The sequence below is a fragment of the Odontesthes bonariensis genome, chromosome 7 (assembly GCF_027942865.1).
Source record: "Odontesthes bonariensis isolate fOdoBon6 chromosome 7, fOdoBon6.hap1, whole genome shotgun sequence".
NCBI lineage: Eukaryota > Metazoa > Chordata > Actinopteri > Atheriniformes > Atherinopsidae > Odontesthes > Odontesthes bonariensis.
The window spans coordinates 32698111-32724300 of NC_134512.1; the positions used below are offsets into that span (position 1 = coordinate 32698111).

Below are 26190 nucleotides of genomic sequence, written 5' to 3' on the forward strand. Positions count from 1 at the left end.
CATAAATCAGCAACCACTCGGGGCTTTCTCAAACAACTTGGCCAACATTAAACGCTTCGTTTATAATTTCTTATGCTTCTGTTGTTGTTAAACATTAGATGAGAGGATTAACATCACTCCCATTCATGTCTGTTCAATACACGACTGCAGGCAGCAATTAGCTAGTTTAGCTTATTGTAAAAACTGGAAACAGAGAGAAACAGCTACCCTGTCCGCTTTCCAAAGGCAACAAAATCTTCCAGTAAAATCAACCCTTTTACATTAAAAATAAAGACTCAATATGGTCATTAATAAATGAGCCAAATATTATTGTTACCTAAAGAATGGCTATCACAGCAAGACTGAGCTTTTCCCATTCAGAGCCCGTGGAAAAGGAGCAGCAATGAAAGGGGTGAATTCATTATTCTTGCATTGCAAAGCACAGAAAAACATTCTTTACATGATCGTAATTCTTAACTTCGGTCTAGTTACTGTAGGAAAATCTAGCCGAGATGAATTATTGAGTCTTTGCATCGCATTACCACTTCAGCAGGACGTCAGCCAAGGTCTCCTCTTGGCTGGTAAAGAACTCTTGTGTCCAACATATCATCATGGATCAGAGCACGTTGACGATGTCCCAAACAGCTTATTTAGAGTTTGCTGTAACTGAGCTGAAGTCGTAAGCCTGATACGAGACTTTCACCCAAGAAATTTAGGCTAGTGACCGTAAGTTTTTGTGGTTTTTGTTACTTTGGTCGTTTATCTGGGTTTAGGCACGGAAATATTTGGTCAGATTCAGGGAGAAAATCGTAATTTGGTCTCAAAAATAAACATCAGCATGTTGAAAGGTACCAGATGCGGGTCCTATCTGCAACAAGCATTTTCTTGGTCCACCAGGTAGATTACTCCTACTGATGAATTCTAGTTTTATCTTTATTAAAAACTACTGATCAGTAGTCTTTGCATTTTCTTCTGTTGAGGTTCAACAGATGATTTATTAAACCACAACTTTAAGTCTTCTGATCCCTAATGCATTTACACATGAGCACAAAGGTGACACGTTGTTTAGATATTTAGGTTTACGGTTTAAACCCTCGGAATGGACCTTCGGACTCTTCCTCTTCAAGCTCAACTCCCACTACACTTCCTCTTCCTCGCGTTCTTCTTCTCAGCCTGTCCATTCTTATCTTTACTGACGGCCTCCTCCTCCTGTTGCTCTTCGTTCTCTTCCTCCTCATCCTTAATACTCCCTCACACCTCCCTTCCCCTCCCATCACTGACAGCAGAAAGTGGAGACAGCCGGAGCTGCAGCACAATCAGACCTCAAACATCAACATCAACCCATGATGATGAGTGCTTTTGTACAAAAAAACCCACCATTGTCTCTCCATCAGAACATGTGAAAAGTTACATTTGTCTCTCCACAACCTTTTTTAAAACCCAACACCTTGAAAAAGCAGACGTCCCACCTCTTTCTGTCTGTATCAGACACACACACAAACTCACACATTAATCTGCTGGCTATGATGAATGCCTGCTGGCTCAGAGTAGAAAGGTATTTGTGAGCCGACACAGACGCTAACCAGCATGCAGCTATTCAGGTCACAGTGACATACAGCTCAGTACATAGTGCTTTAATGTTTGTCTAAACACTGGATACTGATACTTCAGTGACTTTGTAGGGATCTCCTAATGTGTTTCAGCGAGACAGGAGGACTGAGAAGTTGTGGGAGAACTTTGATACACAAAAGCTATTAAATCATCTCAGCTTCACCATCTCACATGGTCAAACTACTACAGCTTAAAATCAATCACGTCATTAACGGTATCCACGATGTAATCTAAGAAGTTAAGAGCATTTTAAAGTATTTCATAAACACAGTTACTCTTGTTTCCACAAAGCAATCTGTTTTGCAAGTTCTTTGTTTTCCATTGGTGGGTAAAAAAAAGGGGGTTTTAATATTGCAATGCTTTTTTTAAACATCTCTTTAGCTTAAAAGGGTTTCAGAGATAGATGTTTACTTAAGCCTTTGGATGGTTCTTGAAATAGGGCTTCAGGTCTCCAGCTCTTTTTAATCTTTTGGCATTGTCAATTTAAAGAGTGTATATTCTGCAGATTTACAGGTTTAAAATGTATTACTTAGTCTACGAAAAGAGGTTTAGGTACTTAAATGCTCAAAAGCCTAATTATTACTCAGGTGCATCACCTACTGTCACCGTCTGTCTCAGTCAGACTGAGATGCTGCAGAACTCGTGGCCAATCAAATAAGAGCAGGCACAAGCCCTTTCATACCTGAGTTAGTTAACATTATCAGTCTTTTAAAGAGATAGCATTAAGTCAGAGGCACATTGGTCTGTCAGACATGCCTGTGAAAGTGACAAAAAGAGCCACAGTGCATGCAGCAGATTTGCCCTTCACTCAAGTCTGGACATATAAATGAATAGTCTTTACAGAGTCAGTTGTGTCACATAATAATTAAATTTGCGGCTGAAAATGGCACCTTTCTTCAAGTCGAATCTTATTGAAAAGTCATTGCTTTACTCATGAGGGTTATTACGGTAACAGCTGAGATGTTATCAACTCAAGAAGTCATTTCACCCGAGGACGCCGCTGTTTGTAAAACGCAACGACACACAAAACTCAGCAAGTCCTTCCAGAGTTACAGTGTTCCCATGTTGTTTCACCGTGAAATTTCACATCAAGAAAACTAACATGCTGCAGAAGGTTAAGAACACTGACAAACCAGAAAAAAATAGCTTGGTATTGCACCTAATCAGCGAAGGTGAAACCAGAGATGAGAAGTTTAGTCAGCACCCCGAGCAGCTTATCAGAAGCCACATCAACCCACCTGTACTGCGCATCTATTATTGTGATGTCAGCAGTTCATACTGTGTTACTAGTTGCTTGTAATGGCAAAAAGCAACAAAGCAAACCTGGATGCAACCTGATTTTTTTCATGCTTTTCTTAACATCAACTGGTCAAAAATGAGATATTTTGAGTTCTTTGTATTTTCCTTCCGAGCAGCCAGACTTTCTTCTCATCTTTCAAAGTTTTTCTTTCATTGGCTGCATTTTCAGTCCAGTCGTCACACCAATTTCACAGGATTTTTCGTGCTACTTAAGTTTGATCTACAAATCTTTCAAGCATTAAAAAAAGCACCCAACTCACAGTATCAGACAACTTAGCAAAGAACCAGTTTTAAATTGTATCTTAAGGCACTTTGTTACCAGCAGCCTGTCACAAAGACACAACGTTTGTTCCCATTTCTTTTGTTTCATCTATGAAAAACACCAAAGATAACACAGTTTCCACAGATGGAAAACAGAATTTTTCCACAAACAAGGTGATTCCCAAAGAGCTGTTAGCTGAAAACTTGGCATATCTCAGCATGGTGTGCAGTGTGTCCCTCGAGATTTTGAGGGAACTGGACAGGCCTAAAAGCTATCCACATGAACAGTACTTCAGTTGATTCATCTACTGTTAGCTGAATCCTCATCAGGTCTCCATGGAAGGGTGGCTGTCAAGAAGCCGTTCTTAAGGAAGGGAAACAGGGAGAAAAGGCTGAGCTGTGCCAAAGGACACAAGAAGTGGGCTGAAAATCAGTGGCAGCAGGTCTGATGGAGGGATGAATCCTCCCCAGAGCCCGGAGCTCAACATTACTGAAGCAGTGTGGGATCATGTTGGCAGAGAACGGAACAAAAGGCAGCCCGCATCCAAAGAAGAGCTTTGGGATGTCCTTCAAGAAGCCTGGAGAACTATTCCTGAAGACTCCTTAAAGAAAGGACAGAAAGCTCGTCTGAGAGGGTTCAGGCTGTGTTGGAGAATAAAGGAGCTCAGAGCAGATATTCACTTTCAAATGATACAAACTCTGTTTTTGTCTCACATGCTATACATTTATGTTCGCACTTGTTTCAATAAATCCCTCCACCCATGTCCTGTATTTCTGGCAAGGCTCTAGACACTGATCATTGCTGATGCTCTTTCAAAAATGTTCACTCTCTTCTATCTCCCTAAGCCACTCGTTACTTTATCCACTTTCTCAACAGGCACAAACTTGACCGACCTCTGCTGTTAAAAGAGAGTGATGGAGGAATTCCTACCTCTTTATGGTGGGTGCCATTGTACTGACAGGGTTCCATGTCACACACTCCAACTGAGAGGTCATTTGATATAAATTTTCACCACTGTGGAGGAAAGACAAAATGTAGAAAAAAGCTCATGAACTGTGAAATGGACTGTCATTTGTAGCAGCGCGTCTGTTTGTGTGTATCCATTCATGTAGCTCCACTGCTCTCACACTCTAAACCTCCAACACAAACACTTACACACTCAGAGGTCAAAAAAAAAAGAAAAAGAAAGTTCCTCAGACACCAGCAAAGTTAAATTCTTGCATAACAGCCATCTCTCATGAAACACAGCAGACTCCACACTCATGTGCACACAAACTCTCTCACATACACTGGATTTATAACCCTCACCCCCTTAAACCTCAGATCCACTATCACTCCACCTGCAGGCTCACAGCAGACTGAACGGGGTAGATGTGGTGCCTGGTACCCTGCTCATTACACAGCTATTATTTTACAGTGGAGCAGGGGCACGCGGCCAGCACAGCCTAAAGGTATTTCTGCTGAAATATTGCCAGAATGGAGGCTGAGCACAATATTTAGAGTAATGATTCACCGCATTTTTGACTGATGAAACCCATCTCTGAGTCAGCCCACAGTCTTTTTTTGGAAATACTCTATCCAAATGTTCTGCCCTGAACACATAATTTGTATTACAGAGGTTATTCGCAGAGAAACAACTGTACATCACACAATATTTCTTCATTTCTTTACAGTTAACACAAGACAAAACTGCTTATCTATCATAAGGAGTAGCAATTGTCTCACATAGAGAGTCAAACTACTGAAATATTATCAACAAGAAGTTCATGCAAATCCATTAAAAGATGCATTTATCAAATTGCTGAAATAAATGTGGCAGTCTTAGTCAACATAGAACATAGACTGCACTCTCACTCCGATTAGCATTCTGCTGTTTTGTCAGGATCCAAGAGTCCCAAAAGAATGCAAACTGTAGTATTTTGAGTCAGTTTTCAGCATGCCTGTTGGACTAATGTCATTAAATGGGGTAATGTTTCACTAAACTTAACCAAGTAGCTCTGGCTCCTAAACCTTAGCCAAAAGTAAACAAATAAATGCGCCAAAAAAAATCAGGTTTGCTGCTCCAGAAATCAGGGAAGATCCTCTTTCCCTTGAGATCAGAAGAATTTCAGTCAGAAATCATATATTTCGGCCACTTTAAACAATCCATGGTTATATACTGAGATATCGTAACGTTTCCCATAGCTGTTGTTTTATGTGGAACGAATTGTGACAAATGAATATAACATTTATAACCGTGCATATTTGTGTAATCATAACTATATTCATTATTCTAACCCCAAACACGTACATTTTAAGCTAAACCTTAACCATTGTTGGGTAAAAGTGCAGTGAAGTGGTCAATCCAGTCACACAAAAAAACATGAAATAGTCACAAGCTTACAGTCATAAATTTAATCTAATAAATTGTGTTTAGCTGTTTTTTTCATGCTGTAGAACATGAAAAGAATCCCAAGGAGTAATACGGTGTTGCAGCATTCTGTAAAATAATGATGGATTAACTATTCCATCACATTTAAATGGCAGCGAAATGCCAACATTTGAAGTTGGCGGTTGGCAGACACACCTGAATGAGTCAGTATCGAGCCCTGTAGTGACGAGTAGAGCTTCAAAGCATTCTGTTGCTTAAAAGTAACTTTAAAAATGTTGATTTTGCATTCAAAGAGTGTTTACTTTGTGCTTTTACAAGCTATTTCAACCCTGTTACACATTGCTGCATGGTTAGGGTTAAGTATTTAAAATTACTTTGTTATATTTAGTCATTTAAAATGACGTGGTTAAGTTTAGGAAATCATCACGACTTGCATTAGGAGGTGAAAGTGTAACAATGTATTGTGTGTGTGTAAATATCCCTTTTCCTGGATTACTTGCTGACACACGTCTTAGTGTCTTCATCTGCACAAATGAATAGTTTTCTCTTACGTGACTATTTCATGTTTCACTACACTATGCATGATGGAGTTCTCTCTCTTCACGTTTCAAGATGTAGGATAACAGCATACTGAAAAATGTAATATAGACTGTTTCTGTATCTTTGCACCGTGAGCCAACATTGCTCTTTCAGGTTGTTATTTGCTTCCATCATGACCACTGCGTCACGCATCAAAGCCAAAACGATACCTGTATTATTATTATTATTATTACCTCGTTTGTATCTGAGAGGCGTTTTTTCATATGAAAAAAATCAGCAAATCTCTTGTGACTATAACCTCACTGCAAATAATCTTATTTTGCTGTATTAAAGCTTTATATTCTGTTGTATTCCATAACAAAAAATGGCCGCTGCCAAATAACGAACAAAGCACTTGAAAACAGCACTTGGAACCAGTGGGTTACATCATGATTGCTTCAACACTAGTTTGATGTTTATTAATTGATAGACAGAGAAACGTGCACGACTTAAGGAATTTCACACCGTTTCTTACTTTGATAAAAGCCAGAGAGGCTTTCTGTTTCTTTTTTAGTGTTTATTAATAAGACCTAGGCTTGTTTTTACTTCATGCTGTTCCTGCGGACCAAGCTGATGGCTCACAGAGTAAATGCAGGCCTGATGGTGCCAGGCTGCAAGATTAGACGACTGAACGAACTCATGAAGAGCCTTCCCACCTATTCGTGTGTGAATGTGTGTTTGCTGTGCAGATATCAGTTATGTTTATGACAAAGACAACCCTCAGACTGACTGTCAGGACGGTCCACTCTCATCTCCCCGTTTCTCCCTCCCATACATGAACACACTTAGTATCCATCCATGCTGTGGTATTTACAGAGAATTCCTTCTCTTCTGCCAGTGATGGACAACACTGGACCAGTGGCATGTGAAGAATGTTTCATTAGAAACACAAAAACAAGCAAACAGTTTGGAGACTATGTGATGAGGTGGTTTACGTTGCCACGAGATTATCTTCTGAACTTCTTTCCTTACCAAACAGACTTCAGTTTTGTTCAGTGAGTCATTTTCACTGACTGTAAAGTCTCATTGCTGACAATTTAAGGTAAAATTAAGCAGTATTTTAGCTAGGAACATTTAGCTCTGCTGTAGAGGAATTTGGGCAGATAAGAATGGATTCAGGGTTAAGGTTGGGTGTGGCTTGAGGTGAGCTGGCTGTGATGAAGAGTTCCGGTGTACAATGACTCCTACTGTAACAATTAGGCACGTGTGTATAAGTCTATAAGGACACAGTAAAGATTTTAGTATAAAAATGTCAGGACTACAGTCTTTTTATTAAGAGGGTGCTGATGGCCTGAGATAATAGATCAATAATTGTTTCATCAATAATTCGTTATCATTCTGAGCTTTATTTCATTGCTTATTGTAATCAGTTTAACTCATCAGGTCCTTTTTCCCCTTTGACAAAGATTTTTAAGCCTGTTTTCACTTTTTTTTTCGTCTTTGCAATAAAGTGGAAAACAACAAAATAGGAAAAAACTATGTCTAAATGTCCAACTTTTGAATCTTTAAGTATTTACTACTTGGCAGATCTCTGAGAAACTGAGTTTACAGCCCTCAGTGAAGCCAGTTTGACCCTGCCCAGTCTCATAGAAAATCAGAAATATGTGCAAAATACACGATCCATAAGTAAAAGTATACAACGTTTTTTATCTACTACAGTCTTATTTCCTAATGACTTGGCTTGTATTCACTCATTCCCAAACTGTGGCCAGACACAATATGTTAAGTGCTAATCTGTGGCTTTGTTTTTTTTTTTCTTCAGTGAAATCAAAGAACATATAAGAACATCAGCAACAAGACTTACCAAAGGTTGAAACTGATGGTGAGCATAAAACAAGAGGAGAACTATTTCCAGCCGGCCAACCTCTATTATAAGCCTCATAAGACACTGTACATATTTGTGGTTTCCAGAAACGTGAGATAGCATCCTTATTTTCCTGGAAACTTGGTTCCTTGACAACGAGAAAGTTAAACAAAACTGTTTTGAAATTGTCCGCAAATATCTAGTCCAGTTTTTGTTAGAGGAAGTGTCCCTTTTTTTCTGCGTCCACCGAACAGGAACACTGATGAACCACTCGTCGAACACAAAAAATTGTCCTTAATTCACCCATTTTCCCAACAGCCATACAGTGCATTTTTCACATTGAATGTAAATCTGCCAAACACACAATGATGAGCATATCTGGGACACAGTGGGGTTTGGTATCCTACTTAAGGACGCTGTTCTTCCCCAGACCTGAGCCCCAGTCTTCCTCATATTTCTAGTGGATTTTTTTCTGAGTCCTACCTCAGAGTAGATACTCGCCAGGGCAAGAGTGATGCACAGTGTTTGGCCCAGGAACCCAGAAATGGTGGAACAAAGAAAAAAAAGGGGCATCTTAAAACAAAGTTCATGCTTTAATAAGAGAAAATGCAATTTATTCATCAATGGACGGCCAAGCATTGCATCATCACATCACTCCAATCGGTGGTGACAACAAGACAGAAAGCTAAGATATGTAGTCTGTACTGTTTGGACCCTAATGCTGTTTATCATGCAGTGTAGCTAGATTATTATAGAGTAGCTACAGCACTGAAAAAAAATGTAAATTTACATTTGTTACTTTTCTGACCCTTTGTTTAAAAACAAAGTGTTGGAAAGCAGTGGGAGCCCTTAATTGTTTGTACTATATCATCAAACACAGACAGACTGGACTGTATGATTATCTTCAATACCAATTATCCGTAAAAAGCAATGTCAGAACTGAACAACTGTTGGTAAACAGCTAGCTCACATGCAAATCTTTTACAAGAAAGCTACATTATAGTTTGCCACTAACTTTTTTACTGTTTAGATATAACAACTGAAGTTTTAAATATGTTTCTGGTGCAAATTTCACTCATGATTTCTAAAGCCCTGCATCTCAGGCAAATAAGCGATTAGGTACTTCATGGCTGATATGTTCAAGTAGTATTATTTTGAAATTCTCAAGGGGTGATAAAAAACTCAAATTTAGCCGTGAACGTCAGTGGTTGCTAGCCCTAGCTAGCGTTAGCATGCAACTTTAGCTTCATAACTGCTAACTCCGGGCAGTAATGCGTAATGTTCCGTGCTGACTCTATAATTGTTTTCAGTGTACTACATAACACAGTTATGGAGCATTATATAGACAATGGAAAGTTTCAGTTGAAAACAACCCTACAAAATGGCTGACTCACTACTTTGCACCATATAGTAGTTGAATAGACAATAAAAGCAGCCTTAAGTGTCAAAAATGACCTTAATCAGCCATCAACCATCAGTGAATGGTTTGACAAAAGTAAGGCTGTGTTATAACTGTGGTTTCTTTCAGAAGACAGCAGAGCGGACATATTTTAGAAACATAGGGTTCCCAGTTATTTATCTAATGCAGCAAATCACAGCCTGCTTTGGGAAATGTCCCCATGAGGAGCAGCTTGCTGTCTGTGCTGGCTTTATGCTTTATTTTCCCTGATCACACTTTTTTATTACAGAACACATTTACAACTCATTTCTAATTGCTGGATAAACTTAAATCAATTTGGATCATAAATAATACTTCAGGTCATCCTTCGGGTTAGCAAAACACATGACACAAAAAAGTTCTCTGTTTTAATTTTTAATGTCTGGTGAGATTGCAAAATGTTGCTGACGGAGTCGTGGTTTTTAGAGCCAGATCATCGTGTATCAGAGTTGATATGAAAGCTTTGATAGTTAGATCTTGAAAGAATCCAGCTCCAGAGCTTCAAAAGGCTCAAATTCTGCCGACTCCTCATCTGACCTTGAGGAAAATATCACTATGTTAAGCAATGTGGAAAGCACCGGTGGTGAATAGAACCACAGAAAAGTAACGATTAGCCTCTGTAACAGTGACGGTGTCACATTTTTCTAAATGTTCCATTAGAACTTCCTGCCACTGTTTCTCCACTTCTTTCGGTGCACCATGACTTTCATAGGTGCCGCTGCATAGAGAAGAAACACGTTTCCAAACAGCTAAATTACTGGAAAAAAGAAATCCACACTTAGAAAGGACGATTTAGCACGAAAGCAGCTGAAACAAATAAAAAGCAACCAAAGGAAGCAGGATAAAAACAAAAAAGGAAGCCACAATGGCAGGCAGACCTGTCCTGAAGGTGAACATCCTGTTCAGAGCTGCATCCTGCAACCTTTCACTGAATTACTGCTGTTTGACCTGAGCAATCAACAATGGTTTCTGAAACATTTCCAGCTTCGATTGTTTCTGATTGTTTCACATAAAAATAGATTTTGGAGGGGGCGTGTGTGTCCCAACATGAAGGTGAAATGTTTGTGTGTTTACCTGTTGTAGGGGTTCCTCAACAGCAGCGCCTGGCTGCTGGGACAGCTGTCTGAGGGCGTGTGACATCCATAAACAGGAGGAGGTACAGGATACTGCTGCTCACCTGTGATGCACGCAGACAGACACAGGGACACATTATGTCACATACACATACAGGAATGTACCTGTGGATGCAAGTTGTCATTCATCTCCTTCATTTCTCATTTTTTCAGACCTTCCTCGTTCTTCTAAACATAAGAACGAGTCATATCGGCCTTTCTGCTGTAACATATTTTCTCTTCTCTAACACTGCCCGTAAATTTTGCTGTAAAAGAAAAAGAAAGAAAAATCCACATGAATTTACAACTTCAGTTCCACCAAACACCCACATTTAAATATTTACTAACAGCATGCGCAGATGAGGGATTCAAAAGATCGGAAGATCAGTGGGTGGATGAAAGAAACGATGAGAGGAGGGGACGAGGGAGTTTGTGAGTCAGGATGTGGCTGATTTATGCCTCCGACAGGCAAGGTCACTGCGGAGATGTCAGAATGAGGGACACGACACTCCCTGGGTGAGGGCCGTGGGGCTGCCAAACACACAGCTGCACGCTCACACAGTGGCTCAAAGTACAAGAAAATATCCATATTTGTTCTAAATGGAAGAGACTCTGGTGCATTGTCATTTAAAGAAAGGAGAAAATAGTGTCTCCAGATCTGCGTAGAAGACAGTTGATGACTTTAAATAATCCAGTGTCAGCTAGGCAAAACAAAGCCACTGAAGTTATAATCATACACACTGTTGTATTTTATCGTAGAGAGAAGTTATAATGCCATAGAACTGCACTGAAAAAAAATGCCCCTCCAAAAATAAGTAAAAAAACAACAAATACAAGATGTTTTCGCTTGAAATAAGCAAAAAAATCTGCCAATGGAACTAGTGAAAATCGGCTTGTCAAGATTTCTTGAAATAAAATCTGATATTTAGGACTTTTGAGATAAAAGTGATCTTGAAATTAGCTTAAAAATCTCTTCAAATGAAAAAAAAAAGCTTGTTTCATGGGAAATATGACTCAAAACAAGATGTTTTCAAGACTTTTTCATTTAACAAGATATTCAAGATGTATTGTATTAAAACAAGTCCCTATATCTGGATGAAATGGTACTTGTTAGGCAGTTGTGTCTTATATCAAGTGTAATGAGATACTCAATGAGAAAAATATACTTGGTAAGATTTAGATTTTTTCCAGTGTGGGAACTTCACAATGATAAAATGAGTAGAAATGAAGTGAAAGCTGGTTGCAAAACTATCTATTCATATTCTTGCTCTTATCCGAGGTCGGGTCGAGGAGCCAACAGGTCCCAGGAGGGAAACCCACATCCTTCTTGCCAACGACACTCTCCAGCTCCTCCAGGGGAGATCCCGCGTTGTTCCCTCCAGCGCGTTCTGGGTCTGGCCCGGGATCTCCTCCCGAAAAAAAGGAGTAGACCAGGAGGCAACATAACCAGATGCCCACACCTCAGCTGACTCCTTCCTAAGCAGACAAAGCTGCCCCCCCCCCCCGCCGGATGCTCGAGCTCCACATCTCAGGCTGAACCCCGCCACCCGAAGAAAACTCATTTAAATTTTTATAATGATTATCCGCAATTTAAAAAAAAATCATCTTGCTACAAACTGCTGGAACATTGTGGTGGATTTAAAAAAAGTATCTCATTGTATTTTAGAATTATTTCAGTTCAAGTTACATCAGTTGCACATAAATTAATAAGTAATTCAATGCAGTTAATTAACTAATAACAGCAAAGAACTATAATTTATCTATATAATACTGCATTTTATACACACCTGTACACTTCCTGACATCACATGTTCAGTGAGTTACTGGAATAAATTGGATATTAATTTGATTTTAGAAGAAGTAAATAAATTGCTGAGCAATCTTGATTTATGATAAATGCATCTTTTCAAACACTGGCTTCAAGCAATAGAGAAGAAAGGAGTTTGTATGTTAAATTGAGTCATTTTAATGCTGACATTGAAAAAGTGACTGTTTAATACATAAAAGTTTGTTTTATTAATGTTTTACCCCACAAACTGGACTTGATCTTCTACTTTTTAATATAATTTGAGATTTAGTACAAATTAAATGTAAAAGAAGTAGGAATGATATTGTCCTCTTTATCAGCCGATGAAAGCATTAAAATCAAAAATCAGCAGCAGCATAAATCAACACTGACATGCAGATAAGGTCAGATTTGGCCAGGTTTTGAAAAATTGTGCAGCAAACGTGATATAAAGCTTGCAAAGCAGGTAAAGTAAAAAAATAGTGTTTTAAAAGAAATCTGCACCATCTCAATAAGGGTAGAAATGACAATATGTCAATTCCACTATCATATATTTGTATTTACATTGGAAATTTGTAAAAAAAAATTGAATTAGATTACATTACTTTTTGTAAATAAACTGTAATGTGTTGAGAGATTCTGTAACATTTTTAAATTTACAGTTAAACTGCTTATTTAAACTGTGATAAATAACACCGGTGTCTCTTTTTCTTGTTATGTTAGAGGGAAATTCTTTAAAGTGTAATAATTCAGTTTCAGAGAACAATATCCAGCTCAGCCTGAAGCTAAAACACAACACACAGAATCAGTAAATCACATGTATAACAGCATTAAGTTGATTTGAATTCATTCAGAAAAACGTGAAAGCTTTTTAATTGTGTCTAATTAGGAATTATGACTCTCGTGTTTACTTTTGAATAAAATAGACAAGGAATTTAAAATAACACACACTGATAATACATAATGTGCAGAGTTCGAGGACAGTTAGCCATCTATTAATGAAATTAAATGAAGAAATACTTTATTTCATCCTAAAGGAAAAAATCTATAATGGATGCTTATAAAGAATGATTTCCCTGGGGGGGGTTTCTTGCTATTTAAAGTGAATTAAGAAGGCATTTTGTTGGAATTGGTGCTAATTAAATACAGTTGAGCCTTACTAAAAGTCACATTTCCAGACATTCAACGGTGTTTTAGCTACTTTTCTCAGCTTCACTTCTTCAAGTGTTGTGTGTCTAGAAACAAAAATCCTCTCAAACATATCTTTCAAAAGCTTTTTTTGCAGAGAAAAGTCAGCCGAGTTGTGAGAAAATGTGTGTTAAATACCTTTAGAGACTCAGAAAATGTGACGCCGACAGTCTTATACACTCACGTACCCATTGTGTTCTGCTGGGCTAAAGCGTCTTCGTGTTTGAAGGAGTGGTTGGAGAACTGCGAGCTGTGGTGTGTAGGAGTGTGACCGTAATTACCGGCTCCATCGAACGCGACTGTGCCGTAACCTGCAACACAGAAACAAGACACAGTAAATGCACAAGTCCCATCGCACGTTATTCACACAGTGTTGTGAAACATGTCAGAGGGAAACTGATTTTTTTTATGAAACCTCATCAGTTACATTAAATAATGATTTTCTGCCAAGAGCAACCAAAGTTTGATGCTGTTACACGTGAAATAATGACGGATCTGACCTAAAAATGTTCTTTTAACAGTGGCGATATGGCTTTGATTTTGAACTTTGCAGACATTAAATATCAAATTTCTGTCGTCTAATCCCAGCCGAGATGCAATTATCTGTCGTGCATTCATATAAAATTTTGCTTTTAAGGTTTGTTCTCTTCTTAGCTCTTTTTTTTTTGTCCTGCTCAGCTGTTTGATAGAGCACATTTGAATCGTTATATCATGAAAAATTAATGGACTGAGCCATCTCTGCCGCTGTCTGTTTAGGCACGTCGGCCTGAGAAAGAAGAAACACCTTTTCATTTGTCTCTTGCTCGGTGCGGGGACATTAAAGTGTGGAATTGAGCGTTATCAAACAGAGAGAAACGCGGCCGGTGAACACATGAACAGTTTCCTTAAATCACACACACCGCCGTTAAGGAGATCTGTGCCTGACACCGAGAGTCGGCCCTGACTCATGACTTCAACTGACCTAAAGGGCACAACAAGCTCTCATAAATCACTCACGTGCACACACACAGAGTCTCTCACATGCATGCTTCATTAATTAAAACACAGCACTTTCACTGACTTTACTCTGCGAGTCGGTGGGTGAGCAGAGAGGAGGCAGAACAGAAAAAACTCATTAAACGCCTCCATTTATCTTCCACTCACCCCTGACTTTTCTGTGTGTATATGCATGTGTGTGTGCGAGTGTGTGTGTGCGTGTATTATGATACTTTTGTTGCCTCCTTGAAGTCCAGCACTGAGGTGAGAAGCGATAAGGTCAATTTGCATTCAACTGGAAAACCTGAAGTCTGGAAAACCCCACGGAATACCCCTTTAAGTCGATGGAAAATTATATTTTTTAAACTCTTTTACACCTCACATTCTCTGCTAAAACTGTTGTTTCCCCCCCTGTCATTATTAACATTCCCGGTCATCTGTTGTTTTAACATCTTTACAGACTAATTGTTAGAATTGTACGCCCATGTTAGGTGTTAAAAACATGGTCTAAACGGGATTAAAACGTCCAATATTTGAATTTATTCATCAAAAGTTTACCCAATTGCCTTTTAAAGTTCCTATAAACATAATTGACTTCTCCAACAGGGAAAAAGATGTGTCTGTGATGGTCTCTGAGTGACCCTGCTGAGCTATCACTTCTACTGTGCGACCTGAATCCTGCTGTTGGTTTGTTTGTTTGTGCTTGTCCGGCCACAGCGGGGAGCAGATAAAGCGGGTTAGAGGTCGGATTGGCTCTTTGATAATAATGTTATTCCTGAATTATCTGCTTGATAAGCATGTTATTGCTAATTAATCAGCAGGGTAGTCACTAACAGATTAATTATCCTGCCTGCAAAGAGCGGGGATTAGGTGGCAACAGCTGAAGAAATACAGAAAGCATGAATCCCATTGTTGACCTCTGACACATTTCAACTCACTGCCACACTTATTATCCCACTTTGTTACGTAATCCTACTTTCTGCAGAGTGTTCACTAACTACTGCTTATCATCCAAACTCGGTGTGAATGAGCAGAAATTAAGTAGAAAAACACAAATAAATCCAACTCGTTTGATGATCTAAATCTAAAGAGTGAGTAATTTAGTGGATGCTTTACTGAATCTAAGATGTTTGTACCTTTTCAAACTACAGCTACAGCTATTGTAAACATATGTGGAGACGATATGAGACGTGAGAAAGACCAGACTCAAATAGTCGTGATGATGAATAAAAAACTCAACGAAGTTCCCCCTTTTTAACCCATTCGAACCCGGAGCGACGTGCGCGTAGTTTTATCACTCGAGTCGACATTTTCAAGACACAAGCATTTTAATTTAGAAGAATAAAAAGCAAAGCCACTCATTTATGATGAAAGGCGGCAGATTAACCTCTCAAATTGTTTTTCTTTGTTTTATGTTTCAAGTCTCTTCACAGGCTGAGGAATACAAAGTTTTAGAGGGACACACTTTCTGCTTCAGAGTGGGTAGAAAACTATCCAAACTCCTGCTGCTCTAACAGAAAAACGCCTCATTAAACTGTAAGGACACGTCAGGGATACAGTTACTTTACAAGCTATAAAGCCTCAAAAAACATTAATAATGCTGCACATCTGCCGTGAAATGTTTATTGATGCGAAAAGAGTTTGAACTCACAAAGAATCAGGGTCCAAACAACTGTTACTGTAAGTCTGATCCGGTCTTCAATCTACCATTTGCACAAATATCCAACACACGCTCTTTAAGATTAGATATTAAGCTTGTAAGTAGTTAGTAAAATACCCGTGAGTCTATTTGCTGGCTCGCCTCTTTATATGTCTGATTTTTGTATGATCTGATAACCTGCATGTGCTGAGATGAGCTACGATCAACTTATCTTTCACACATCTGAGTGAAGCATAGTCTGGTTTTTTTTTTTTCATCCAGGCCATGACTTTGAACCCAACACATGACTTCTGATACAGTTTTTAATCGGTGTAATACTGCTGATTAATCCATATTGGCTCGGTTCACTTTGAGTCATGATGTTCCAGATTTACATGGGAAAACTCTGAAATTGAGCTTCACTCTCCGGACACAGAGTGATAATTTACAGAGAGGATGAATGAAATGAAAAATGTCTATAAATGAATAAAAAGGCTTGGTTTTAAAGCTCCAGAGCTCCTGGGACACCCTCCCACACACCTGTCATCTTCCAGCCATACCTGTCTGGTTGCGGGCTGCCGGCTGCGTGTCCATGCAGTTGGTCAGGTACGACGGGTTGCTGAACATCCTGCTGGGGGGCTGGTGGTGGTGCGGGGCGGTCACAGCCGGCGGCTGGCTGGGGACCGCCGGTGGAGGGGGCGCCCCAAAGGCTGTCCCGTACCTGCAGGCCCCTGTCCCTGTGAACTGCCCCGAGAAGTGCACGGTGAAGGCGCTGAGGCCGCAGTGGGGGTCTGTGTCGTGGTGAAGGGGGTCGCCCGTGGCTCCCCAGCTGGGTTCTTGTTTGATGAAGGAGTGGGCCCCCAGGGAGGTGTGGGGGGCAGCCAGGGAGGAGTAAGGGGAGGCGGCGGTGTGGAAGTCCAGGACAGGAGCCCACTGAGGAGTCGTGCTGACGGGCAGGGCTGGGCAGCCCGGGCTGGGCCCCGCAGGGACCGGGGGCAGCAGGGAGTTCAGGTCACGCACATCTGAACCCATTGTGGCCCAGGGGTGAAAGCTAGAAAAATGGGAGGCAATTTTTAAACTTTTAAAGTTCCTGCCTGTTTGACCCACAACAACCACCACCTTCTGAAATCCGTCAGACTAAAGAGAGCGACTTCGGGAGTCCTCTCTGTGTCAGCTGTTGTCAACGCAACTCAGCCTCACTGGAAGCCCCTCAAAGTCCAACAAAAGTTCATGGCGACAGAGCAAACGTCTGCAGTTTTTCTCAGCTGCGAACACAAGATGAGACAGAGAGAAAAGAGCGGGGTGGTCAGCGGTGGTCTTCAGTTTCCGTCCGAAGCGGCAGCAAAAGAGGGTTTTGGCTCAGAGAGATGGAGTCCATTCAGGGAGGAGATGGGTTTCTGCTCAGAGCGCTCTCTGTGAATGGAGAAAGAGGAGTGGAGGAGTGAGGAGGAGTAACCCTCTTTTTCCCTCCACACTCAGCCCGTCTGTGTGTGTGTGAGGAGGGCGGAGGAGGTGGAGTCAGGAGGCGATGAGGGACAGAACCCTCTGACTTCATTCATTTACTGTATGCTGAACAGGACACTCACACTCACTAATGCAGAAAAGATTTTATCTTAAAAAAAAAACTCTGACCTTAAAGACAAAATTTAAGATAAAAGTTGCTGTAATTTTCATTAATAAGAAACATTTTTCCAGATTTCCCAGAAAAATATTACACAAAATGCATGTAAAAACCATAAAATAACATGACGTTTCTCAGGAAGCCGCATAAACTGAATATTTAAGAGCTAAAAATGAAAGGGCAGTGAAACTCTCACCCAGGTAGAAGCAGACAGCCACGAGGCCCGGGCCCGGCCGCGCGCACCAATTCGTTTCAAAGAGAAATAAATAAATAAAAAAAAGTTCACAAGCTTCTGACGCAGATCCAAAAGTCAATTATTATTATTATACTTATTTTCTAATTGGTAGAAAAGGGAAGATGAAGGTCTAATTAAACATTAGGCAGATTAAAGTGGCGTTGCGCATGAGAGGCCCGCGAGACAATAAATCTTCCGGCTGCGCTTTAAGCTGTAGTAAGGCTGTTTGTCTTATTTCAATTTTTACATTTTTTTTTTTTTGTTGACTTTGTTCAGTGAGAAGCTGTAAGCTGCACAGATGTTAGAATTGAAATACAATTAAAATCATAAAGGCCGGTGACACCTCAAAAACTAATTCATGTAGAACCTTTTTGGAAGCCGGAAAAATAAGCAAATAATTCACCGGAAACAGTTTAAAAAACGTTTGAAAACGACCGTTTTTTTCGTCCACTTTTGTAAAACTTTATTTCTTAAATTATATTAAAATGATGAATAAGAATTAATTTAATTATATTGCAGCTTTATCTGAATTTTCAACTGCCTCTGGTGATAAATGATGAGAAATTGTCGTTAAAAAGTCTGTTTGTGTGACTGTGTTTTTAGTCGGTTTAAGCGATGATAATTGTTAATTTAATGCTAAAATTAATTTGACTTTTAACACCAGTGTCAAAGGAAAAACAAGAGGATCCGCAGGTGGACTTTGACCTCCTGTTCGTATAGAAAATAAATGAGGAAACACTGAAATTTGAATAAAACCACAAGAGTGGAGATAACTCATTTCATTGGTCACAAACAGTAAATTTGTTGCTCTTTGAGCATTTGCTTCTTTCCACAATGAAGTGCGACACGAAAACGTTTTAAATTGCAGTTAAATTAGTGCTTAAAATTGCTTTAAGCAATTATATATAGGCCTATATATATATGTATATATATATATATATATATATATATATATATATATATATATATATATATATATATATGTATATATAATTATTACAGTTCTCTTTCTCTCCTGCGTCCAACCTTTAAGCTGCACCGTCTTCATCATGTTACAGAGAGACCCAAGAAACACGCATCAACAGCATTTCATGACCCTCCAGCGATAATTTAGGACGATCTAAAGAAGGAGGAGGAGGAGGAGGAGGAGGAGGAGGAGGAGGAGGAGGAGGAGGAGGAGGAGGAGGAGGAGGAGGAGGAGGAGGAGGAGGAGGAGGCCGTGATGAAGCGTCTTTACCTTGCAAAGGAAACTCTCATTCACAAACACGCTCTCTAAATAGCGTCTTTAGTTGATTTTCTCACAACATCTTTGTGTCAGATGAATACAAAACAGACATAATAGGTGGACGATATTTCCCCTTGAAAATAGCTTCAGCGACACATTGTCTTCTCGCTTTTATTAACAGCTCCTCTGACAGAAAAGAAAATTGTGAGATGGATCAGCTTATTTTATTTTTGCTTTGGCAAATAATTCAGATTTTATCAAGAGATGTGTGTAGACACCTTTCATCTGAGGCAACCTTTGGATCCAGCCCTTATTAATACTGGAATAATAAACAATAATTTATTATAAATGACAGATCATCCCAATTTAATGCAGCTTCGTTTATGGCCCAGATTCAAATGCTATAAGACTTTTTAAATGTTTGGAATTTTAGTTTAATTTAATAAAAAGCATTTGCATCTTTATAAATATATGTGTGTGTGTGTGTGTGTGTGTGTGTGTGTGTGTGTGTGTGTGTGTGTGTGTATAACTAAATCCAAAGAAAGATTATCGTCTTTCTGACGCCTGTACTGTGTTATAATATTTTTTTTCATTTTAAATAATGACAGAAAAAAAAGAAACATGAGCAATGATTTATTGATACATGTGTAAATATAAATGGAAATACAGACTATGAGGTAAAACCAGACTTTGTATAATCCTAACACGATTCAACGGCTTCCTGACAGCCACCCTTCCATGGAGCCCATTTCTGATGAGGCTTGGGCTTTTTTAAAAAGCTCATAATTAGGGATGGCTCAGGTGATCCTGAAACATCCCATAGTTAAGCTGCTATAGGCCCAGACTGCTGGGGGGCCTCATCTGTCACACCTTTCCTCACTTTACTCTCTCTATGTATATGTGACATTATTGTGGTCATTAACTCGTGTTTCCCTGTTCCAACAGATATCCTTTGAATGGTGTTACAGTGCCGCCGCCGCGGCCCCATCCCCCCCTTTCTGTCTTCTCAAACCCCAGCTGTTGGAGGCGGATGGCCACCCTTCCTGGTTCTGGTTCTGCCAGAGGTTTCTTCCTGTTAAAAGGGAGTTGTTTTTCTCCACAGTCGCCTCAGGCACACTCAGGACGGGAGATTGGACCGAAAAAGAAAAAGTTTTCAGTGCAATCTGTTGGTTTCCTTAGCTAGGAAATTGTTTTTGAATTGGCTCTATATGAACGAATTGGATTATTTTATGAATACTTATGATTACAATGAATTGAATTCCATTTGGCTTGAATTGGACTTACTATCTAAGTGCCTTGAGATGACATTTGTTGTATTTGGCGCTATATAAATAAAAATGAATTGAATTGAACTGAATTGAATCTCTCAGCTCCTGTGTCAGGTCTTTGCTGGATTTTTTCCTTTTTCTTAAGGACATCACTTTCAGATCCTGTTCATCTGCTGTAGATAGTTCTTTAGGCCTGACACTTCTTCTTCTGTCCTCCACTTGTCCAGTTTCCTCAAATGTTTTAAGGACACACTGCACACCATGCTGAGATATGCCAAGTTTTCAGCTAACAGCTCTTTGGGAATCACCTTGTTGCTGCAGAAATCCTGTTTTTCTGATTCATCTTTGGTGTTTTTCATAGATGAAACTAAAGAAATGGGAACAAATGATGTGTCTTTGTGAGAGGCTGCCGGTGCCTAAAGATACAATTAAAATGGCTTCTTTGCTAAATTGTCTGTTCTGTGTAGACACAACGCGGGTTCATCCCCTGAGTTTGGAGCCTTGTTTTATACTTGGATGATTCATAGGTCAGCGATAAGGACCATCACACACCTGCAGAACTATTGCTCGAGATAACAAGAAAGTCTGTCTGGTTGGAAAGAAATATAGAGAAATTAGGGATGAGTTAAGACTTTTGGACAAAGCTATGAGTACTATCAGGGCTTTATGGGTATGTGGGAATAAGTGTCACAAAACATCAGATCTGTTTGGCTCAATGACGAGGCTGTTCCTCAAAAAACTACAAAAAAACTTAAAGGATCTTTCTTTATTTACTGTGTCATCTCTTCCTGCACAGCCATTGATTATCTGAGCTCATCTTTAAATATTCACAAAGCATAATTGGGGGGAGGAAACTTTTCAATTGCATTTTTTGCTGATGATTCATTGAAATTTCGGTTTAAATGCACCGCTTTGAATGACTGAGTCTGGATGGAGGCGTTACCTGGCGGCCGGTACACAGACTGCAGGCACATCAGGACAAACTGTTCACCTCTGACCTCCACTCCCTTACTTTCCAAGCAGCTATGCTAAATAACGACCGCACGCGTTGGATGTTAATCATGCACTTATGAATGCTTTTTTTTAGAGAAAGTGAGCTAAGCTGCTCACCTAGCAACAGGAGGATAATCAACAAGCTAACACTTCAAGTCAAGCCATCGAACTTTTAATTTGGCTTTGTTGCTTTGCACAAAGCAGGAAAGTCTGACCGGTTGTGCTCTGGTCTTCTCTCGCTCCATGTCTTCCTGTAATGCGTGTGTGTTGTCCTTCAGCAATGCCACTGCTTCTGATCTAAGACCGCAGGCCTGCTTAAGGTTATCTCACTTTGACTGATGTTCCTGGTGTTGCCAGCTGTGCTGTTGTCATGGCAGCAAACACACTCACACACACAGACGGCACCAGACACGACTTTATCCGGGAAACAATCATCTTCAAACAATTTCTTTGTCGTCTTCTCGAGCAGATCACAAACGCAGGGCCCACGTGAGATGAAATCACGCTCTGTTATATCAGATGTTTCAGTGGCAAACAGCTGGATGAATTTCATCTTAATTCTTAACACAACTTGTTTCTAAAACCGGCCGTCCGACTTTAACACGATGCCTTGATTTTCTGACACATCGGTATTTACATTAGTCTGCTTGTCCCTCCAGTTGACGACAAATGGATGTTCAGCAGGCCAGAGACACTGGAAAACTGCCACACAAACACACACACATACACAGGCTGTCTGCTGCTTTAAAGCATCACAATTAAAGTGGGTTTTCCCCCTCTTAACGGAAGTGTCCACTCAGCGCTTTTGGACCCATCTTGCTCTTCCTCTGGAACCAATTATAACACTGACATGTCTCAATTTGTTAAACACTCCAGAGGAAGGCAGCGGTTCCACGGCAGCAGTGTGTTGTTTGTGTGTGTCGCAGCGCTGGTTAAAGTCGTCTTTAGGCCAGTTCTTCACGTGTGTGTGTGTGAGTGAAGCTTTATCTGTGTTAAATCGATGAGCAGAGAAAGATGGTGACTTCACCATCTGGAAATCTAGTCTGGCTCTCTGCTCGAAGAACTGCTGACCCACGATTCAACTCTTCAACTCCGCAAGGAACACAGTGAGAGGGAGAGGGAGGTTAGCGGGAGGGGAGGAGGAGGGGAGGCGGGAGGAGCGTGGTGTTAAAAGTGCTTGTCATGAGGAGGAGCGGCGCGTCACACCACTTTGTTCAGCCGGCAACGAGAGTCGGGGAAATGGGAGCGTAAGAAGTGCAGTCTGACACAAGGTGGGACACAGAGACGACATCACACTGTTTTACTAAAGTCTGGCTATGACCTTAAACCTAACCTGAAACCACGTTTTCACCTCAATATTCTGACCCCAAAAAGAGGCGAGTCCCCAGAATATGACCGTGTACGTACAGTCTTCGTGGTTTGTTCACACCAGAACCCATGGAGCAGTGATTTTAAATGTGGTGGTGTTCCAGGGGAGGCACATGAGCGCCACATCAAGCTCATAGACACGACGGTGAAGTTGGCATCCGATTCACGAATTAAATGGATGGGCATAAAGGGCCATTTTTCACTGCTTTTTTGCATTTTGATCGCCCTAAACTAGGTCCTGTATGGAAACTACATTAGTTACACTGCTCAAATCTGGATAGAATTATTCTAAAGAGGCTATAGATTCATTAAAACCTTGTTTGGGATTTGTGAAACCTTAATCTGATTTGTAAAAATGCAGAACAGGGCCATTTTACTGCATTTTTTTGCATTTTGATCGCCCTAAACTAGATCCTGTATGGAAACTACAATAGTTACACTGCTCAAATCTGGATGGAATTATTTTAAAGAGGGTAAAGAGTCTTTAAAACATATTTTATGATTTTTTCAAACTTTATTTGGTCATTGAAAATTCAAAAAGGTGAAATCATCTTGCTGTAAAAGTGGGGGTGTCGAAACACCCCCATCCCCCACGGGTGCGACGCCCATGCCAGAACCTGTGAAAGGGTCTGTCCACACACCCAAAACGTAGCAGTTTCCTCATCCAAGTTGAATTCAGCTCAATTCATTAATACTTAACCAATCCCTGGAGGGAAATTTACATTGCTGACACATCAATATCAATCATTGATGAGAAATAACTGCATAGATAACGAAAAGTTTTGGAAAATTGGAAGTCTAACACGGAGACGTGTGGTTTAAATCTTCAGAGATCACCATGAAAGGATGGGAGTGTTGTTTCTGTCCCTGATGATGTCGATGATGACACAGCGTTAGCAGGTAAAACAGGTGAACTCTCTCAGACAACATGGACAAAAACTCACAGCCAACTGCTTGACATTTCTCGGTCTACAGTCTGATCATATAGTCTGAAAGGGAGGTGCTGGGAGTCCCACCTGCTGCCATGTGTCGGTGGGACAAATGATGATGCCTTCCCGATATTACAGCTTCATTCTTGTCAGAGTTCCAGATGGTTTAAACTTTCTCTTCCTTTCTCTCTGTATCATTCCTGCTCTACATCCTAGACGTCTCCTCTTCAGCTCATCTGGATTTGGGGGCTTATTCCAGGCCTGGACTCTGGAAAGCTCAATGAACTGCTACAAGATGCAAATAATTTAATTATTGGCATAATTTTGCATAATAATAGATGTTAAAAAGTTTATTTGTCAAAACGGTTGTTTAAATTATTAAATTAATCATGCACTTTTATCTCAACTCCACAAATAAAAGTGTTTTTCCTAAATGTAATGTGACGTGTATTTAATTAATTAATGTGTCATGCTATCTGGTTTTCTCTTATTTTTTTTATCATTGCTTCACTCTCACTGTTAGAGTTTACTGTCAGTTAAACGTCAGAAGGAAGACACGGACATCCATTAATCCACTGGACTGGGTATTAGACCACGGATATGAAGAAAAATTAAGAAAATTAATACATCAGCACACCAAAAAGCTCCTTAAAAAGGCTGTCTTAGCTATCATGTGTGACGTTTCCAGCAACAGGCGTATTCACCTGCATCCAGTGCCATAGAAAGGTTGATAAAAAACATTTATACGTTACATTAACTGGGGGCTGCACAGTGGTGTGGTGGTTATCACCGTCGCCTCACAGCAACAGGCCTCCTCTGTGTGGAGGTGGCATGTTATTCCTGCGTATATGTGGGTCCTCTGGCCTCCTTCCACCATCCAAAAACAGACATGTTAGGTTAATTGGTGATTCTAAAATTGATCCTAGGACTGAGTGTGAGCGTGCATGATTGTTTGTTACTGTGGTGACCAGTCCAGAGCATTTTGCCCAAAGGCCTACCTCTGGGACTGGATTTCATGGGTAGAAAACGGATGGATGGATGAATATTATTCATTCAGATTCACTTCAAAAGCCATGTTTTTTATGTCTTTTAAAGAAATCTCCGATTCCACGTAACATGCTGGTCAGAGCAGATCTCCCTCTTCTTGCACCACCACTTTTCCTCAGTCCTGTTAATTATACATTTACCTTCTAATTTATTTCTAAAATGGCTTAAATTTCCTGATTCCTTCCTGGAGTGCAAATATTTTTGTTCAGATTTTCTCCCTGTATTCTTAGATTATAGACTTTTTGATATATTTCTGTTGTTGCATGAGCTTTTGTTTTGCATTATGATAAATATTCACAAACTCTTACTCTTACAAACTCTTACAAAACTCTTACAAAGAAGTAGGAGGGGCTGAAGGTGACTGTTTGTTTGTTTATTTGTTTCAAATCTGTATACAGAATAGAGTTCACAATTAGCTACAACACTGCGATTTGAAAAGGGGATGGAGGAAGCTTTGCTTTTAATATTCCATTTTTTTTTTATTTAAAAAATAGAGAACATGTCACATCATACTACATCAGTAGTGGTAGTTGTAGCAACAAGAGTAGTAGTAGTAGTTAAAAAAATATATATATATTAAAAAAAAAAAAAAAAATTAATAATAATAATAATAATAATAATAATAATAATAAAATAAAATAAAAAATAAAACTACCAATAGTTAATACAATAGGTTTTTGGGCATCAGTCACTCTCCTCCTGGTATTTCCTCATCACCTTTCTTTTGAACATTATTTTGTCTGAAATGTCATTCCAGAAAGCCGAAAGCCTCCATCAAACCCAATATTATCCAGGGATTTTTTTTTTTTTTTTTTTTTTTACTTTGCAGCAGTTTGGCATAATATCACATGCCAGGTAACATAAAACATTATTAACAAATGATCTACCTTTAATGTGACGCTTCTATGTTTTAAACGCATGGACAAAAGTACATGATACATATTTTTTCATGAAGCACAGCTGGAGAAGCAGTACTTTTGTATTTATTTTTATCAACATTTGAGTCTATATATATTGTTGTTGTTTTTTACTTTTTCAGGAAAATCTGGCTTAATATGCCTTTATTATAATGTACATAAAATCAAGGTTCACCTAGAAATAAACGGTAGGAATTACTAAACTAAATGTATAAATCAAAGATGCTGCTGTACACATTTCTTTCTTTAATTTGTGCCTTTGGTGCCACAAACATCATCCTCACGATCAGCTTCGATGATGTCGGCTTTTGAACACAAAGACGCATTTGTCTTTTTTGTTTTGCAGATAAATGCACTCTGATCCATCATGATAAGCCTTCAGATCTCTGATAGGACCCGGGCTGAGAAATAAGCCAGCAGCAGCAGGAGGGACAGCACGGTGACGGGCTGAAATCTGCGCTCCTCATTCTCCCTCTTTCTCTCTCCCTTTTCTTCTCATTTCTTTCTTCACACTAAGAGAAACACTCTCTGAATTAACGGGGCT

General features: G+C 39.7%; 1 protein-coding gene across 1 annotated transcript in view; it reads right to left on the reverse strand.

Moving 5' to 3' along the window:
• wt1a (WT1 transcription factor a) overlaps nucleotides 1-17450 on the reverse strand; it is a 31469-nt gene extending 14019 nt beyond the window's left edge. Inside the window, exons 1-3 of the mRNA XM_075471110.1 lie at nucleotides 16604-17450; nucleotides 13618-13740; nucleotides 10418-10520 (exon numbers count right to left, since the gene is read on the reverse strand). Coding sequence (XP_075327225.1) covers nucleotides 10418-10520; nucleotides 13618-13740; nucleotides 16604-17075 — 698 coding nt within the window. The 5' untranslated portion in view covers nucleotides 17076-17450. The remainder of the gene's footprint in view (nucleotides 1-10417; nucleotides 10521-13617; nucleotides 13741-16603) is intronic.
• Between the last annotated feature and the right edge of the window lie 8740 nt (nucleotides 17451-26190).